The sequence below is a fragment of the Maylandia zebra genome, linkage group LG9, assembly GCF_041146795.1.
Source record: "Maylandia zebra isolate NMK-2024a linkage group LG9, Mzebra_GT3a, whole genome shotgun sequence".
NCBI classification, from domain to species: domain Eukaryota; kingdom Metazoa; phylum Chordata; class Actinopteri; order Cichliformes; family Cichlidae; genus Maylandia; species Maylandia zebra.
In genome coordinates, this window is record NC_135175.1 from 28,829,758 (window position 1) to 28,848,023 (window position 18,266).

Genomic DNA, 18,266 nt, shown 5'->3' on the forward strand with positions numbered 1-18,266 from the left:
TGGGACAAGTGCACATGCTTGAGCTTTAAAACCATATGAAAAAAAAGGAAAATGTAATTGTATGGAACAGATGATCTGTGCAAACATCTTTATTCCTTGCATTTAGGCACACAGTAAGTGTATGTCTGAATTTTGTGACATAATACTCATATGTAAGGTCTGAAAACGAGAAAACTATTTAGCAGCCTGTTGCCACGTTGGTGTTTTAAAACCAAATATGACAATACAGTAGCAACTTGCCAATCACAAGGTAGGCTGACCTAAAGAAAATCACGCTTTATCCATTCTTTTGAGCATCACACACAAAACAGGACTTTAAACTATAGATTGAGACCACAAACTCTGGAAAGTGTTTCCTGAGGTCACAGATAAAGATGCTGATTGATCATTTTTCCATAAACTTTTATATCTCAGACTTTGTTTTAGAAACATGAGTCACCCCCTGCTGGCCATAAGAAATAATGCAGGTTTAAGATGCTTGTGACTCAGACCTTGAAGGTATATCTACCTTATATATAGTGTCTATGTGCAGAAAGGAATTGGATTTATCCACAAAGTGCAATGAAGCGCAGATGCACAGCAGTCACACAGCTCAGTTTCAAATAGCTTGGCCACAAAGAAAGCAAGGCGAGGTTATGTTACAAATCAAGTTGCCAAATCCCACTTTAACATAGCATAGAGTACACCAAGAGATAATTAGCATAACATCTTTAATCACCTCTGAGCCCTGCACAGTGAGTGTAAACCTCGCCCATCTTCCTGTCAGGTCACCCATTTTGAATGAAGCAGCTTCCTGGGTGCGGCCTCTTGTTTCTGCGTCGGTGTAGTACAGTACGACTCTCTGGGAGCCATCCTCCACTTCAGACAAAGCCACACCTAATTGTACAATCTGAAGAACATAAAACATGTAGAAAAGCTTTAATATTTTCCTGGAAGGGAGCAAAAAACAAAGAAGAGACGTGGTGAACAGTGTCCTCACTTTCTGATATGCATCGGTGATGGCGAACAGCACGCCGCCTTGCCGGGTAGTCGGTTTGGCTGTGACTGTGATGGCAAAGTCGTGATAGAACGGATCGGGGATGAATGACTTTGTAAGCCGCCCCACGTTGGCCTCCGGGCCGAAGCTGTAAGCGGGGTAACCCTCGAAGCCTGTGACGAAGGAGACGGAGGGAGGGAGGGGAATGCCAATTAACTCTGTCAGGTCCAAAGCTCCTCGAGGACCGCGGTCTGCAATAGACGGGCAGAAAGGAGGAAGAATCTTGTTAGAGGAGGGAAAAAATATAATACTCATCCAAAAAAACAACAACCCCAAAACAAAACAAGAATTAACACAAACTGATGTCAGGAAATTCAGTCCAGGACAAACACGGAAACACTACCTGCGTCTAATTACTTCATATATAGGTAAGAGAGATCTGTGAGCAAATAACTGTGTTTATATACAAACACACACAAAAGCTCGCAACACTGAAATTCATTCTCTAAACATTTGTATGCAAACGCTGATCAAAAACACTCACAAACATCACTGGAAATAATAAGAGATGAGACACTCCAGCTTCTGGCACCTAGTCCTTGACAAAATAATCAAGCTGCCATGTGTTATTTGGTGTGCTTTGTGTTTTGATGGGTGCCTGAAGGTGATTGAGTACACAGTCCATAGAGGGCAGGAGGCTAGTGGCAGTCTACAGCTCATATTTACTTCTGGGCCCCCTAGTGGGTTAATCCACTGGGGTCAGAGAGAAATGTTGCTCTAGAAATCCAAGCATTCCACAGCTGTGGACAGAGAGTGTAGGTGTTATACAGAAAAGTCGTCTGTTTCAAGCCTTCTAACGTTTGTCTTGAAACATTTTGGAGTTTGTCAGACATAACCGATAAAGTTTGAGAAGGAGCTTCCATCCTAACCATCATTATCATAGCTGCACAGTATTCATGCATGCAGGACTCTGCCACAATGTGTGTGGTGACTAACCCCCCTCCCCACCAAATAACATGAAAACCTATTTAGCAAACGCTCACAACGCTCTCCCTTTGTCACAAATGTGCAGGCTGTCTCCCCCACACCTGGTTCTCTTTAGTAGGAAGACCCTAGGAACAATCGTCTGTTCTTTCAGTACGTATGGGCAACGGGATATAGAGCTTGGGCATCTGGAAGGCATTAAGCAAAACTAATACACACATGCTGTGCAGTGGCAGCTCCTGTAAATTAGACGTACCGTGTGGCATGTGTACGTCTGTGTGCAGAGGAGCGGCAAAGACAAAAGAGGGGGGAAAGAGAAAGAGAGGCCGAGACAGCGAGTGCAAGCATCAAGTCTTCCACAAGCATGATGTGTGCGTGCCCGTGTGTGGCCAGTAAATCTCCCCGCTGGAGGCCAGGCACACTTCTTCCCCCTCCTTCATTAATTGGATTGAAACTGCTACAGACTGTGGCAATTAAAAAATAACAGCGAAGAGGAACCCACACCACTCTCCTGTGTAATGCCCACTGCAGCCAAGCTCTGTAATTTCACTACCAGGTTAGAGTTACTTTTACTGAAATGGGATACAAAAGTTGGTCTCCTCTTTTTTCCACCATTTCCTCAAAGATCTTTATCTTCACACAAAGTCAAAATATGCCATTTCAGATTTTCTTGACTTTGTGTGAGTCGAAGATTGGAAAACTTAGCCGATTTCTCATACAATAGTGACATGTAAATCCCAAGCCATGCCCTAAAATGTAACCTGCTTTGTCATTATTGCACACTGGAGTTGTCATTAGGCAACCAGAAGACTAACAAAATATCACCCCATGTCCATCTTTCATATACAGTCTATGATGTCATTGTAGTTTTATCATTACTAGATTCCTACACCAGCAAAGCCAAAAGGCATCTAAGTAATCTGATTGCATTGTAATGTAAGATTGTTTGGTGCATCCCAACTCACTAAACAATGTCAGCGTGTACAGCGTGTTAAGAGGACTTTAACTCGGGAAGCTGTAATTATTAAGCTGATACATTTTAATTCAAGAAAGCTTAAACAAGCACTGAGAAATATTTTCCAAGTATTCTTTGACCAATTTCTTATTCCAAAAAGATCCTTGGAATCAGAAAATCAGTGACTGGATTGTTGGCTGCTTCATCTCCAGACGTGAACATTGCTCTATATCTTCTCTCTGTTGTCAGCGGTTAAACTTCACCAAAGAACTTCTGCCAAAATTCCCACAGAGCTGCCTGTCACTCGCTGCGTCTTTTGCCCGAGAGTGACTTCACTGCAGATGTTCCTCCACTAGGTCAGACAGCTGGACAGATCACCATGGAAATGTGACTACACTCGCTGTGTTAGCTCTAGTTCTCATGATGCAGCAGGACCCTGTGATTGTACTGGGTCATGCATGATCCCAGTGCCACATTTGTAAGCCGGCAGCTGATCGTGTCAAAGGAATATTCATATCTGTGAATAAGGAAAGTAGAGCAGTGAAAATTTAAAACATCCCAGAGCAAAAAAAGATGTCAGCTGCGAGAACCTTGTGACTAATTCTGGTCAGGGTGTGACTCTTCTCAGACTAATCTGCTTTGGCTCAGTCTGAGCACCATCTGTACTGGAACAGGGCACGAGAATGAGAGCAGAGGAAGGCTCAGGAGATACAGTACGAGTCCTCCAGCTAGCTAGCATTCACAGTAATAACTTCAAGGTGTATAAATGAACTACAGTGGTGCCACATGACTGAGTCACTGAGGAATAGTACTGGGTTTAGTCAGGTGAACTCCCTTTTCTTAAGAAAAAGGGAGGGAATTAGGAAGAAAATGAAAATAAAAGCAAATGTTATTAATTTCACAAGATACTGTTTGCTCACAGTGCTTCTAAACAACTGGGTTTAAATGTAATAAAGTGACAGACTTTATATTATATTTCCAGTTTAGGATTTCATGTTATTGTAAGGAGGCAGCACAGTGGTGTGGTGTTTAGCACCATTGCCTCACAATAAGAAGTTCTTGGGTTTGAATCCAGATGAACAGATGGATGGATGCCACCAACAAGCAAATGCTTTTCTTCTATATGAAGAAAATTCATTACACTGAAAATCGTCTACAGATGGCTCGACTAACGGCAGCTGCAGAAGGCAGAAGGAATGGGAAAGGCTTCAATACTAAAGAAATCACTGTATCAAGTGGAGGAAGCGAGGCTGAGGAACAGTGTGAATTACAACTCTCCAATGTAGCCATGTATTGTAAAACTAAAGTGTTCTTTCACAAGGAAATGAATGTGTAATCAAACGTGTGTGTTTGATGTGTGTGTATCTTTTCTGTGTGTTTACAGAGAAGCTTGTGTTTGCATGTCTGCTTTCTGTCCAAATGAGCAACGCTCTATCCAAACACTGCTATCTCTGCAAGACAGAGAATGAGTCTGCCTCTGAATAGAAGAAAGTGTCTTTAAGAGTGACTTCAAACTCATGAGAAATGTTGGCATCTTCCACAAAATTATGGCCTGGATAACAATGTCACATCGCTGGCGCAAGCCATACTTGCAAGGCAGCTGTATGATTGTGTCAGATTTTTCTGCCATTTCAATGATATATCAACCTGACACAGATTATATTCAGGGAAATGTTTCAATAGTTTCATGGAAAAACTGAAGAATTCTGATTTCTTTGTTCTGGATTTTGGCTTCTTCTCCTACACCAGTGCTGATGTGGAGGTTCTGTGTGCAGTGGGAAAAAAGGGACTGCATCCATCCTTTCATAACTTATAACTTGACTTACAAGTAACAAATCAATAACCAGCTACTCGTCCATGGGTGACTCCAACTTCACCATCTTAAACAAGTTAACTAACTATTAGACATATGCTCCACTTGCTACAGGCTTTGGTTGGTGCATGCTTGCAGCAGATCTCCAGAGCAGATGGAGGACTACTGTTGCTAGTTGCATTGCATGATTGTGGCAATATGTCTGTGGCAAAAGAAATAAAAAAAGACCAAAAAATAACAAGACATGTGACTTCTTCCTCATAATTGTGTTTTAAGACACAGGACTCATAATAATCAGTAAGAGAGTAACAAATTCCACAGGCTGAAAATGAAAATAAAGGCAACCGTACATGTATCTGTGCAACTAGTCTTCTTATTAGAGAAAAGCCCTCGCCATACTGGACCCAAAATAGAGCAATGCTTTACTAAATCACTTGAGTGCACATGTGGGTAGCGTGTCCATGTCCGCAGTGATTGTTTCTGGTGTGTACGAGATTAGAGGATGAAATATGGTTAGGGGGCCATAGCTGGTTTTCATACCAAATGTATAATCTGTATTTCAAAGTTAAAACTATTTATTAGTGGCAGTTTATTTTATACGATCAGGAAAGCACACAGTACAATAATATAGTCTTTTCTCCTAAGTGAATTTGTTGCTTGAATCCAAATATCCATGTCATGTCATGGAGATTTTGATATTTTAATATGGGGGCAGCATGGCGGCGCCGTGGTTAGCACCGTTGCCTCACAGCAAGAAATTCCTTGGGTCAAATCCACCATCTGGCTTTTCTGTGTGGAGTCTGCATCTTCTCCTTGTGTCTGTATTGGTTTGTTCGGCTGCTCCGGCTTCCTCCCACAGTCCAATGATATGCATGGGGTTAGGTTAATTGGTGATTATGAATTTGCCATAGTGTGGGTGAGTGAATGATTGTCTGTCTCTCTGTCTTAGCCATGTGACAAGCAGGTGACCTGTCCACGATGAACCCCGCCTGTCACCCTGCGGCAGCTAGGATAGACTCCAGCCCTCTCTATCCCCTGTGACCCTGAACTGGATAAGCGGAAGAAAATGGACTGATGGATGGAAATCAAAATATGCAAATAGGAGTCCATCTGAATAAAAACTGATGAAATTAAACCACAGATCTCTGCAAAAGTTAATGAAACACTCCAAGTAACGCTTTGTGCTTCTTTTTTTCTTAAACTGATGCCATCTGTTTAATAAATCACACATTTACACACAGACTCTCATAATTATGTAAAAATCCCCTTAAAGCCAACTTTCACACCTCTTCTATAATATAATGGGGTCAGGGCACTTCCATCACCCACAGCTAGACAAATAACAGCAAACACTGGAACACTCTCACACTGACAAAATACATTGTGGGTGGGTGGATGCACCTTGAAATGGTTCTTTTTATTTTCTTAGGAGTCACAAAAATTTGGTGATGATGGATACAGTCTGAATGATGCCAGTCAAAGTTAATCAGCTGTCAGTTAGTCTGCGACGGTTTGAAATGAGCTGTCACATCTGATCCAGGACTTTAGAATCTAATCAAACCACTCAAATCTTTTCACATGCTATGACAGGAACCTCACCAGATCAGACACATATTATATATGTGCACAAAATCTTCTCTCAGCACAATGATCCCATGACAAATACTCAAACCTTATGCAACCACTTAGAAAGGCGTTGCTGTTACACAGCAACTTCTCTGTGGCTTGGAGTCACAACACATCTCACAGAACACTCATCTCTCCCTGACGCGAGCTCGCCTTGAAATCATTTTAACCCTTCACTTTTCCACACACCTTTTAGCTTTAATGAGTCGCACTGTTACTCAGAGAAAGGCTCATACAATCCCAGCGAGAGTCCTCTCTCACCAGCAGAGTTTTAAACATTAAATATCTGATTTTCCTCTAAATGAAAGGAAGACAGCTGCTAACAATTTTGTCATCAACAAAAAAAATCTAGAGCCAAAAAAATATTAAAGTGAATGACGGCTAATTCAAAAGATATGAAATCAACTGCAGATATGCATGACTGGTAATTGTTGTAAAAGTTTGTTTGTCATATTTCCAGCTTTAGTGCTTGGGTTTGATTTAATGCTCAGATCAGATTTTGCTGCTCACGTTGATTTGTGGTCATTGTCAGATTCCAGTGTTAACCAGTCACAGTCCTGAACTGACCAACATGAGCAACAAGACAACTTCTCCTGCTTTATGCTGTTGTACAGACATAAACACACAGGCCACTGAAGGTTTCCAGTTGATGTGCAGCAGAAGCCATGGCAGAGAGGACGAGGATAGAGAAAGACAGCCCTTTAATGAAGGCTTTTTTATGGAGCAATGGCTGCTTCTTCTGGATGGGTGTATGTGTGGATGCAGAGGGAAGAGCCAGGAGGTTTTGGATCATGATCTGATTGGCTTTGCTGAAACTGATTTCATCCAAAATTTAAGGATGTGAAGGAGCACTTAACTACATCTATCTACATAAGTCTCCTGGCAAGGCTGTTCGGTTAAGCGAGTGACATAAAAGTCAAATGAATTCTGATTTTCAGATTTAAAAAAACATTTTGAAAAAGTGTCACATATAAGGATCAAATTCAGGCCCTAGAGAAACATTCTCTCTTTCTTTTTTATGGACTCTGACAGTTACTTAAAAACTGTTTGATTCGGAAAAGGGGTATAAAAAATTCCCAGATAAACATGAATTTCCATTATTTTTCCACACTACAAGTGGTTGGGCCTCCTAGATATAATGAAGACCACCCACATGCAGTGGATTTATATTTAGTTTCAGACAACTCGATCAGTTTCCTACAATCTCATTTTGAAACGATGAGATGTTGATGAGAGCCAGTTAGCTCTGGTTGTTCCCGTCTTGTGTTTCCCTACAAGCAGGCTGCTCGGGATGTTGTGGCGGTCCTTGATAAAACCTAGATATCAGCTGGTCTTTGTTTTTCTCTGGCTATCCAATCCTACTGCAGCTGAAGGGCAACTCTAACCAAAGACTGAAAAAAAGTGCAGATCTGTTACCACGACACTGAGTTCACTGATGCTGCTGCTAGCACAACAAGGAGTACTATCACCAGACAGACAGCTGGAGCTTGTCAGAGGGAGGAGGAGCTCACTGGGAAGGTGGTTGAGTGCTAATCCATCGCTCATTGTCACAAATATAAAGTGTGGTTTGGCCACCTTTTAAGTCATGATTTCCCTCTCTGTCTTGCTAGATAAAAAAAAGTCACATCTCACATCCTTTCATTCAAAAGTATCACAACTTTTAATACAAAATCTCTGAGACTACACAGCACTGCCAGGTGTGAGACCAGGTCAGTGTCACTATTAAGAAAAACGCAGCAGAAATGAGTCAATAGATCTTGTTTAGGGTGGTGTTGGAAATAAAGACCCTTCTCTCTTTATCAACATCTGACACAGAGAATAAGCCTGCATGTGTGTGGAAGCGTGTCTCTCTTGATTTTAGACATTGCACTTTGCTTTTTGTAACATTTATGTTTGTAATCTTCGAAAAAGGGCACATCCTGTTGTTCATTCCACCAAATCTAATTGTCATGCTCGAATTATTTATTTTTAAAGACTTTGTGACCTCCACATTCTCCCTCAAATCCCTTGAATGACACGCTCATGTTCTTGTGGGTTTATGAGACATAACTCCAAAGAATGAGGTAGAAAGTGATAAGCGTGTCGTGGACATGTGGCTGTCGTGTTCAAGGAGAAATGTGAGGTTCGTATGTCTCAGGAATGAAGTAGCACCTGCATGTGTGGCTCTCCTGTATGTTAGGAATGTGATGCTCAGAAAAAAGGAGGCCTGTGTGCACAGGAACAGACTAATGCACAAAGAATGCCTCAAAGTCAGCAAGCTACCAGATTTGTTCAATTCAGTGCGGCATTTCAGACGAGGTTTATCCGAAACAGACAGCTTGTGGTCGATAATGCATCTTTATTTATTGATCCCAGAGGGGAAACTGATTACACGGTGTTGCAAGCACCTCGCTGCAGCAACCGAACCACAAGCCACACATGGAGACAATACTGTGAAGATTATGATTTGTATGGGAAAATGTCTCCTACTGTTTAAAGTCTGGATTCACCCAAATATTGGGAAAAGTCTTTCAAATGCTATTTAGCCACAAAGATATAGGCTTGGTTTCTGTCTATTGTAGAGCCAAACCGAATCTTGTTTGATGCACTAAAACGAAGAAATGTGTTTCAGTGTCAGTGTTCTGTAATCCCGTTTTCCTTCTGTACATTACTGCAGGTATAAAGTCAGGATTGCAACAGAGCACTGTAAATTCCCCCTAGATAAACCATGAGGGAGCACAGTTACAATAGAGTCCTTCATATATTCAGAAAGGCAAACAGACATCACAGCCAAACGCGGTTTCCAAAGGGGGGGGATTTACCTCTTACAGCTTTAATGTACAGCAGAGGCATGAAAGGAGCTTGTTCCCAGCCCCCCAAAATGTCAGGATGACCAGGGAGTTTTCTTCATCTAAAGAGACTTTTGCAAAAGTTACCAACCTTTGCAAAAGACGAAATCACACGACATAAACTATTGAAAATGTGTAATATTTAATGTTTTGACTTTTTTCCAAGTTATGATGACAAGCAGTTTGCTCCAGCTGTCCTCAAAGTGGCAAGATATTTTCCACAATAAAGCCAACAATGAGTTCATGCTCTAATAGCCCCTGAAAAAAGGACATCAACAGCACAGCTGATTATCCTATAAAATGGAAACAGCTTTTACAGCCATTTAAATTTCAGCAGCTTGTAAGACGAACCAGATGGTTTACAGGAATCGGAATAAATCGTGGCATCCACGCTCATGGAAAAGAGCCATGTGCGTATCTACTGGTATTTTAATTATATATGAAAAAACCTTTACACCGTTGCTTCCCTTATTAAGACTCCATTTGATCACTTTTATTAACATACAGGACTGTACAGTGGAGCCAGCCTCCACCAGACAAGTGAGAGAATCGGACAGCAAAATTATTAGGCAATTTCCTGTTCAGATTTTTGGAAACTTTTGAAATAACAGAGGAAACAGGATGCAACACGCGTTGCCTGATATTGAGTAAACGAGCTGCAATTCCCTATCAGTGGCTGATTACATGCACAAAGTACTCATGTTGCAGCTGCGCAGGAAATAAACTTCAGTAATCCAGCTGGAGAAGAAACAAAATGACCTGCCTACACAAATTTATTGTTACCAGTAATCATATCCAAATATTGTGTGCAGAATTTCATAACAAATCAGTTTTCCATGACCCATTATCTTCTTGGCTTGGCATCTAAAACAAAACCTCTGCCCACATCCTCAGATAAGTCCTGCTCAGAGCTTCGGCCATCACTGCTACTTTGGTGCAGTCTGAACGGTCTCGGTATGCAGGCATAAGCTGCTAGTTCCCATGAGTGATAAAGGAGAATCCATCCTTCTGTTTTTTTTCTGCTTATCCAATTCAGGATCATGGTTGGCTGGAGCCTATACCAGCTGTCATAGGGCAAGAGATACTCCCTGGACAGGTCGTCAGTCTATTGAGGGACTAACACAGAGACAGATAACCATTCAAATTCACACCTTTGACTGATTTAGAATTGCTAATTAACATAACATGAATGTTTTTGGACTGTGGGAGGAAGCCAGAACCCACGCAAACATGGGGAGGAAACAAACACCACACAGAAAGGCCCTGGCCTTCGAGTAAATTCAAACACAACACTGTGCCATTAAAGGATAAATAAAAGAAAGTGCAATTATTTCATTCGGCAGAGGACAATGAACCCCAAACCAGGAATGTTTTCAAGGAAATTCTACAGTAGTCAAAAATAATATAATAATGCCAGGGGGAAATAGGCTGCATGGAGAGCTAATGATAAGTGGATTTTGTCACATACAGTAATACAGACTGGAAACACCGTGTTTTAGAACCAGTTTTGTTTCTTCAGTGATGATGACTGTTGTTGAGTGCAGCGGCAGCTTCATCTGAAAATCTACAGCAAACAATTGCAAAACTGACAACTCTTTTTAACACGTTTATCTAGCCACAGTTAGTATAATGCAGTCCTGAAATGAACTGAAAAGTGTTGCAGTTTTGTTTGAAAAATGTTGTTTTTGTTCCCAGTGAACAAAAATTTGCAATCCAAGAAATGACTCGCTGTACCTACCGCAGCAAAATTAGGCAACACATTCTCCCTGAACCCCGTTGATGCCATCTGCAGTAATAAAACCACCAAGCTGTGATTCGTTATTACAGAGACTACACACCATGATGCTTTTCTGCTTGTCTGAAAGCTTTATAAAGACAATTGTCTGTGCAGGTGAAAAGTGTCCAGTTTGTGGACCTCACCTCAGTTTTACACAGAGTTTAAAATGAGAAAATAAGCTGCAAAAGTGAATGCATTACCAGACTGAAATCTTGTTTTAACAAGTTTTTTTTAAAAAGCCCACACTTTGCACATGGACACAACAGGAGCCTTATGTCTGTTTGGTAAAGTGAGGTCTGGAGTCGGCGTTCAAGGCGCTGAGGAGTGAGCGGAGCGCATTCTTGTGTTTCATCCAAAATTCATCTCGGGGAGCAGGGCAATGAGGCAGACCAGCTTCTCCTCAGCCGGTGGTCTTTGTGGACTATGGCCCACTTAATATATGTTAAATGTATACAGCGGAAAGCTGTTAAAGATGCACTGACTTAGGTTTTTTGATCATCTCTTTGATCAACGCGCCACCCGTAAATTGCTCAGTTTGAACACTGTTTGCATTAGCATAAAACTGCAGAGGATGTGGACTTGAGTCAAATGGGTTATGCACATTACAAAGTAACCACCGGATCCATTAAATATTCACAAAGCACACAAATAGCTGACTGTTAGGATGCATTACGGAAACTAAAGTGCAAATTTTTTGCCCTTTAGTCTCCCCAAAAGGAGGCAATAATTAAAAATCACATCAACATCCGTCCAGAAGAAGCTGTGCTGCAGACTGCCCGATGCTTAAGTGGAGTTTAGTGGAAATACTGCTGCATATTTTACAAAAGGTTAAAAGGTCTAAGTGTGACTAAACAAGACTGTGGAAGAGGAGCATGCAGTGCTTTCTTAATGAAAACAGGGTAAAGCATCTCGGAGCGGGAGGGGGGGTCATGAAGGTTAAAGCAGAATGTGCTTACAAGGTCACGATTCACGAGATGTTAGACTTCAAAAACCTTGTTTTTCTATGAAAATGATAAATTTGCCAACATTAGAGTTGAAAGCTAAGAAACCTATTTCACTCTGTAATACAAGAATTGAGAGTGTCCTGCAGATCGGGACCTGTTTTGGTCAGAGTATGAACCAGTGACTCAAGACTCTGGAGTGTTCCCTTTTTAAGTCAAAAGACATGACAGGAGCTGGGTCACTGATAAGGGTCTTTTTTCTCCATGTCTGTACAAGCTGGCAGATCCGGGGCTGAAGAGAGCCAAAAGACAAATAGTTGTGCAGTCAAGTTAGCAGTGCCAAGTACACACTGTCCTAGCTGTAACACACATGCATGCAAAAACACTGCAGCCACCTCCCTGCTGCTTCAGAGTTGTTTTTTTTTTAATCTTAAATCTCAACATGGGGCACCAACTTGGCAGCATTGGCAAGAGAACAGTATCAGCTTTGTAAAGTGAAATATTTCATGAATTCTTCCCTCACTTTTTCACTTAAAGCCCCCGAGGTCAGGTCAGTTTTTAGTGAAACGCCAGGGTTACATGCTGTGTTGAGAGGCACATTTTTGTTTTAAAAGACAGGAAAAGTTCAAATTTAACTTCCTAGAGAAAAGATTATGACTCCTTAGTCAATGTATAAAAAAAAAAAAAAAAAAAAAAGCCTTTGTGCGAGTGATATTCAAGTACTGTTCACAACAGTCAAATTCATTACCCTCTCTTTACATATTTGTCTGACTGAAAATGCCAAAAACAGCCAGGAGAGAGATAATGTTCCCGACAAGCAGTCTTGCCAAATTTTAAGGTTGCTTATTTAAGAAAACTCTCGGAATCATTAAAAATCCTCAATAGGTGGAATGATATTTTATGCTGATAACACATGGTGGCAAATAAATTCTATGAGAAATAAAAACCTATCACAATATTGGGAGTGAGACAGGAGGACCAAATACAACAGAACCTCATCTGGCTTTTTCCACACACAGCATTGATATCCACCTGAATGACATGAAGGCATTTAGACTTCATTAAAAATTGATGCAGCACACAGCAACACCGCAATCAAAGAAAGCTTGACTCAGTATTAAACTTTTGTCTTGTCCTGTCTTTGCTTCAAGAAAAAATGTGGTAGGAATGGACTCACATCGGCTTTAAGTTAATTAGAGCAACTACAGTGTGATGTTAAAAGCGGATGTCTGCAGGGTTCAGATATCACGGGGCTCCGTGTAAATGGCATGTTGTTTCGGCTTACCCCAAGCTGTGTTTAACCAGCTGTAGAAACTGCACTCTGACCAACGTGTCAAAATAATAAAATAAAGTGTCAATTTTTGGCAGCTTTCCCCCAGATTGTCTACTGTTCGGTGCAAGGATTACCTTTGCGAAGTATCACTTCACCATAAATAAAGCAGAGAGAATTATGTATTAGTTGTTTCTCAAATGAAATGCGAATGAAGGAGCAACAGCAGGAGAAAGAAAAATACGAAAGAAGACAGGCAGTGATAAGAATGAATAAGATGGAGACAATCGATCATCAGTTCAAAGAAGCCAAAGAGAAGGTAAAAGGCTTCTTTCCCACTTAATCACCTGCAGCCTTTTGCCATTGCTGTGGTTTGTCTCACCTCCTGTCAGAAAAGAAAAGCAAGAATTGGACACAAGGAATGGAAAAATGCTTCCTGGTTAAGTGACTGCGATGAAATTACCGAGTAAGACATACTGTAAACTCAGAAGGATCAACATCTGCAACTGAACACAGCCCTGTGACCTTTTCATCTTCATCCATATCAGCTCCTCAAGCCATAAAGAAATCCCTTAAGAAGCCTTTTCCTTGTTTTCCAGGGATGAAGGCCAAGGCTCTGTAGGCAGGCTAAGGTTTGTATTCATCACACAGGGGACACTCATGTAGCTTATCCAAAGTGTTCCTGCAGAGGGAGGGTGTCGGGGTGGGTGGGGAGGTCTGAGCGATACCATCTGCTTTAGCTCTGCAGCGCGAGTTGTTGATTACAGTTTGAAGAACGAGCCGTCGGCCAATCCACTTGCAGTCGAGTCCATTCACTGACTTAAGTGTGGCTGTATCCAGCGGCGCCGGTGGACTGTCACAGTTTAAAGACTCTTGACCATCCCAGCTGACCCAGATGACCTTGTGTTTATTCAGTTATTTCCACTCCAGTCACAGACCTACAGAGCTGCAGTTTTAGTCAGCAGAACCCTTAAGAGGTTCCTGTTTGTCATACAAACAAGGGCAAAAAAGACAGTGTTTGTCATGCAAAAGGCTTTGCACATGACAAAGAATAAATAGATAATAATAATAAATAATTTTTGGAGTTCATGGGTGCTGCTGGATTTAGCATCTGCCAGGAGTGTATAACCTGTCTAAATGAATGGGCATCTGTGAAAGAGGGTATGTGAGCAACCCACAAACCTTGGTCTCGGGGTGTTTATTTGTGAATTCAAGGTCCTAGCATGGTACAACACAGATAGCTCGTAGGTTATACGCAGAGCTTTGCAGACCCACGTTTATATATTGCAGCCATTTACTGTCATCTGAAGGCTGTATCAAAAATGCAGACTAGTTTTTAGGTTAGGTCCTGCCTACTCCTTTGTGAACCCCACAACTTCTTTTCAATCAATTTGAACAAACTGCTTTTTGGAGGGCTGAATGCAAGTGTCTCTCTCTAGCTTCTGAGTGGTTCTGAGTTCCCATATGCCTTCTCTCTGCATTACCAAAGAGCTAAGCTCTCCCTCAGACATCTGCAAAGTTTTCTAAGTTATTGTGTTTGATGTGAGGATTTGCAATTATTCCACTACTTTGTAACCAATGTTTTAAATTGTGCAACAAACTCTCAGACAGAGCTATTCAGGTGGATCTTTCCTCTTTGCTCAGTTGCTAAGTGATCGCTTCTTAAGTCTACAGTAGAAAGCACCACACCAAAAATCCACTGTGGATCAAAAAAAAAGGTTTCAGATTAAACAACCATGCAGCTGTTTTGCATCCCAACAGTTGCTAAATTGGGTCAAAATGCAGTCCAGGTTCATCCTGGGGAGGAAGTGACCCCAATCCTTGACCCCAGTGTCTTACAATAACCGAGAACACTCAGCAGCTGTTAGCATCATTTGTCAGGTCAAAAGCAGGTCGAGCTCATTGGCTTGTTTTTTTAGTGCATCTCCACTTTTCTCCTAAATGTTAAGGGTGTCTGAGTCTTTTTAAGGACAACTGTATGCAGTATGAAGACAGATTTTGTTTGTTGCAAACAAGGGTTAGAAATGACAGATGGTATAATTTACCCTAAATCTAACATGGATCTGCAAAAGAGACCGTGAGAAGACGGAGAAGAGGATAGGACAATCTTCTTGTGTTTGAAAATAAAAATCAAGCAAAGGGCAGGATGAGACAAAGAGTGAATAAAATGTGAGTAAAAGGTGTGGAAATAAGGCTTCAATCTTGCAGTTTTGTTCCCCTTATTTCCCAGGTGCCTGCTCTTCTTCACCTCTGATACTGTATGTAAGAGTACACAGATTTGGGATTTTGTGTAAAAATAAACTCATAACCACCTTCCCAGCAGTGCAGGTGCAACCAGTGGCTACACTAAATCAGTCAAGCTCCTGAAATACCCGAGAGCCTGTACTGCGTCTGCTTCAGCTGATCCTCAGCAAGATGGATACATTGGCTCCGTTTTTACAGCCAAGGCTATAGCTTTGGACACATTTTATGTTCCATACTGTCAGTGTGTCCATGAAAATCCACTGAGACCTTTGGTATCTCAATAAGCTCTCAATAAAAAAAGAAGAAGAGGGAAAAAGAAAAAAACTGACAGATTTTAACAGAATATAGTGGATGCTAATGCAACAGATGGAAAGACTAATGCATTTTATAAGATTAAATTAGCGTATATTCTTTTTTCAAATAAACTTAAATCTTATAATGAATATTTGGTGAAACATTTATAATGACTAGCTTTCCATACCATATGGGGAATTTTTTATCTTGAAAGGGAAATCAAATCCCCAAAATGTAAGTTTGTGTCCCTAAAACAACTATTTCACCTCTCTAATAAAGAGTCTTAGACTTGCCAGATGAATCCAGTTGACTTATGGAGCTATTGTTAATGTAACCTAATCCAAAAGCAAATGTTACAACTGAGCCTTAGTTCAGCAAAGCTGTGTGTGCTAACTGTGTGTACTTTTGCATGGGTGTAAAGCTTTCCAAAATTAGAAACTGGCCTCCTCTGTCACTCTATAACAGAGGAGGTTGCACATAGCTGTTAAAAGCTTAGAAAAATCCGCAAGTGCTTGCTGGCCCTCTGACAAGGTCTTTGATCCTAACATCTGACCTGGACGTGACTTCCTCATCCAAGACTAACTGACAGCATGACGATGTTGTGTGATTTGCACATACAGAGTCTTGAAAAAAACAAATCTTCAGGATTTCAGACTTCAGGCTTTATGTTGCGATTCATCATGGAATGGGACTTTGCAATGTCAGTGTTTGACATATTGGAAGATTAAGTTGTCAACTTTGTTTTGATTTTACCGCCAGCCATTGCCATAAATAATCACAGGTGTATTTCTCCCTAGATTCCAAGTGCGAGGCAAAATGAAGGTGAAAATAAGTATTCAATGCCTTTTGTTTGTCAGCAAGCTTATGCAAAAACTAATGAACCATAATTCATGAGATTTGTTCGAGATGTGGAACATGGGCAAAGGAAGAAACTGTTTAATTTTGGTGTGGATCCAGATTGCTTTGTTTAAAACTAACAGGATATGGCATTAGCCTTGGCAGAGGATGACAACTCTGAGTGCCCTTCAAACTGCTCCAGTCTTTCATGGAGCAGTTTACTCCATGAAATGTATATAAATATAGGTTAGTAAAGCAAATTGGTTTCAGCCCCTCTGCCTTGTACTGACGCTACATCCAAATTGGTAACAAATGTTGAAAATCCAAAATACCTGTCAGGATAGTTTGGAAATATATGAAATCACAAAGAATTTGCTGCTATATGACTATGCAGCTCTTATTATGGGATGCTTTTATGAGATGCTTTGATGTAAATATGATCTAAGTTCTTCCAGTCTGATCAGATTTGACCTGATCTGATGAGAAAGCTCTCAGTGATAATAAAAGGGTGTATGAAACAACTGAGATCCATTCTTATCACTTAGTTGTGACTAAACAATCCATCATGTATTTCTGATGCCCTATGACGGTCCAGGAGAAAGACTAGCCTAAAAAAATGTTCTGTGATCTCTCTCTGCCTGCTATGAACTATAGAATTGTCAAGTAACCCTTAAGTACACAAAAGAAGACTTGATATATTAGGATAGGGGCTCAGTATGAGTTGCCAGACTTTAGACCTTGGAATGAGGAAAGCAAGAAGAATGAACATTAGTAAAGCCTGACTCGCATCAGCAAGGCTGAAATATTGGGCCATACTAGCAATTTGCCAGGATCAACCAATTTGCCAGCAATTTGCCATATTGATACTGACATTTGTAATGGTCAATAAATGAAAATTTAAAAACTAAAGTAGTAAAGAAGTTAGTGGAGAATTTGATTTTGATTACAGTTCAGTCAGAACAATGCGAAGGATTTTACTTCCTCTTTGAAACATTGGAGAAAGACATATTTGCTCGATCTCTACAGAATGAGAGGAAATCAGAAAAATAACTTTATGCTAGCTGTGCAGCTGATTCGGATTAAAAATTACAACATAATAGAATCATCTAGTTAAAAACTATGTAACTTCCGACCAGACAGACCACTAGGTTTGCCTGACAAACCACAGGCACAATTTACCAGCATTTCACTGTTGCAGTTAATTTCAGGCTCTGCTTGCCAAATACATCCTGCTAACAACCACGATCCTTCCAGTAAAACCATTGCCTGTAACTTCCCCACATTCCCAAGTTTCATTGTGCTTTCATGGGTAAAGACGTCACAATAGAAGGAGGTCCATTTGGGTGGAAAGATTACTTCATGCCGTGAATATTCATGCTGAGTAAACAGAAAAACACTGCTTATTATTTCATGAAAATATGGTGAAAGCAGCTCCAGTATCGATATAAACTGAGTTTACTGCTCTTTAAAAATTATCCACCACGTATTCTGCAAAATGGTGACTGTGCCTAAAAAACCCCACATTTGGGCGTTGTGGCCCGTTCTGACTTAAAATTGAATGAAATACAAAAGAAGGTGGTGAAACATCGAGGAAATGGCATTGTTTTGTAGAATCAAAGAACAACATAGTAACTAATGATTGCTTAAATTTATGTGGAACGGCCGGATCTGCTTTGCTGTTTTTCCTCTACACTTTGCTATGAGAGGCTGTTGAAATGTTT

General features: G+C 40.8%; 1 protein-coding gene across 4 annotated transcripts in view; it reads right to left on the minus strand.

Moving 5' to 3' along the window:
• Positions 1–18,266, minus strand: part of LOC101478962 (collagen alpha-1(XV) chain) — a 122,671-nt gene that overhangs the window by 27,444 nt on the left and 76,961 nt on the right. For all 4 annotated transcript variants that reach the window (XM_076888308.1, XM_004551817.5, XM_004551819.4 and 1 more), the window contains exons 3-4: positions 980–1,227; positions 719–889 (exon numbers count right to left, since the gene is read on the minus strand). In XM_076888308.1, coding sequence (XP_076744423.1) covers positions 719–889; positions 980–1,227 — 419 coding nt within the window. The remainder of the gene's footprint in view (positions 1–718; positions 890–979; positions 1,228–18,266) is intronic.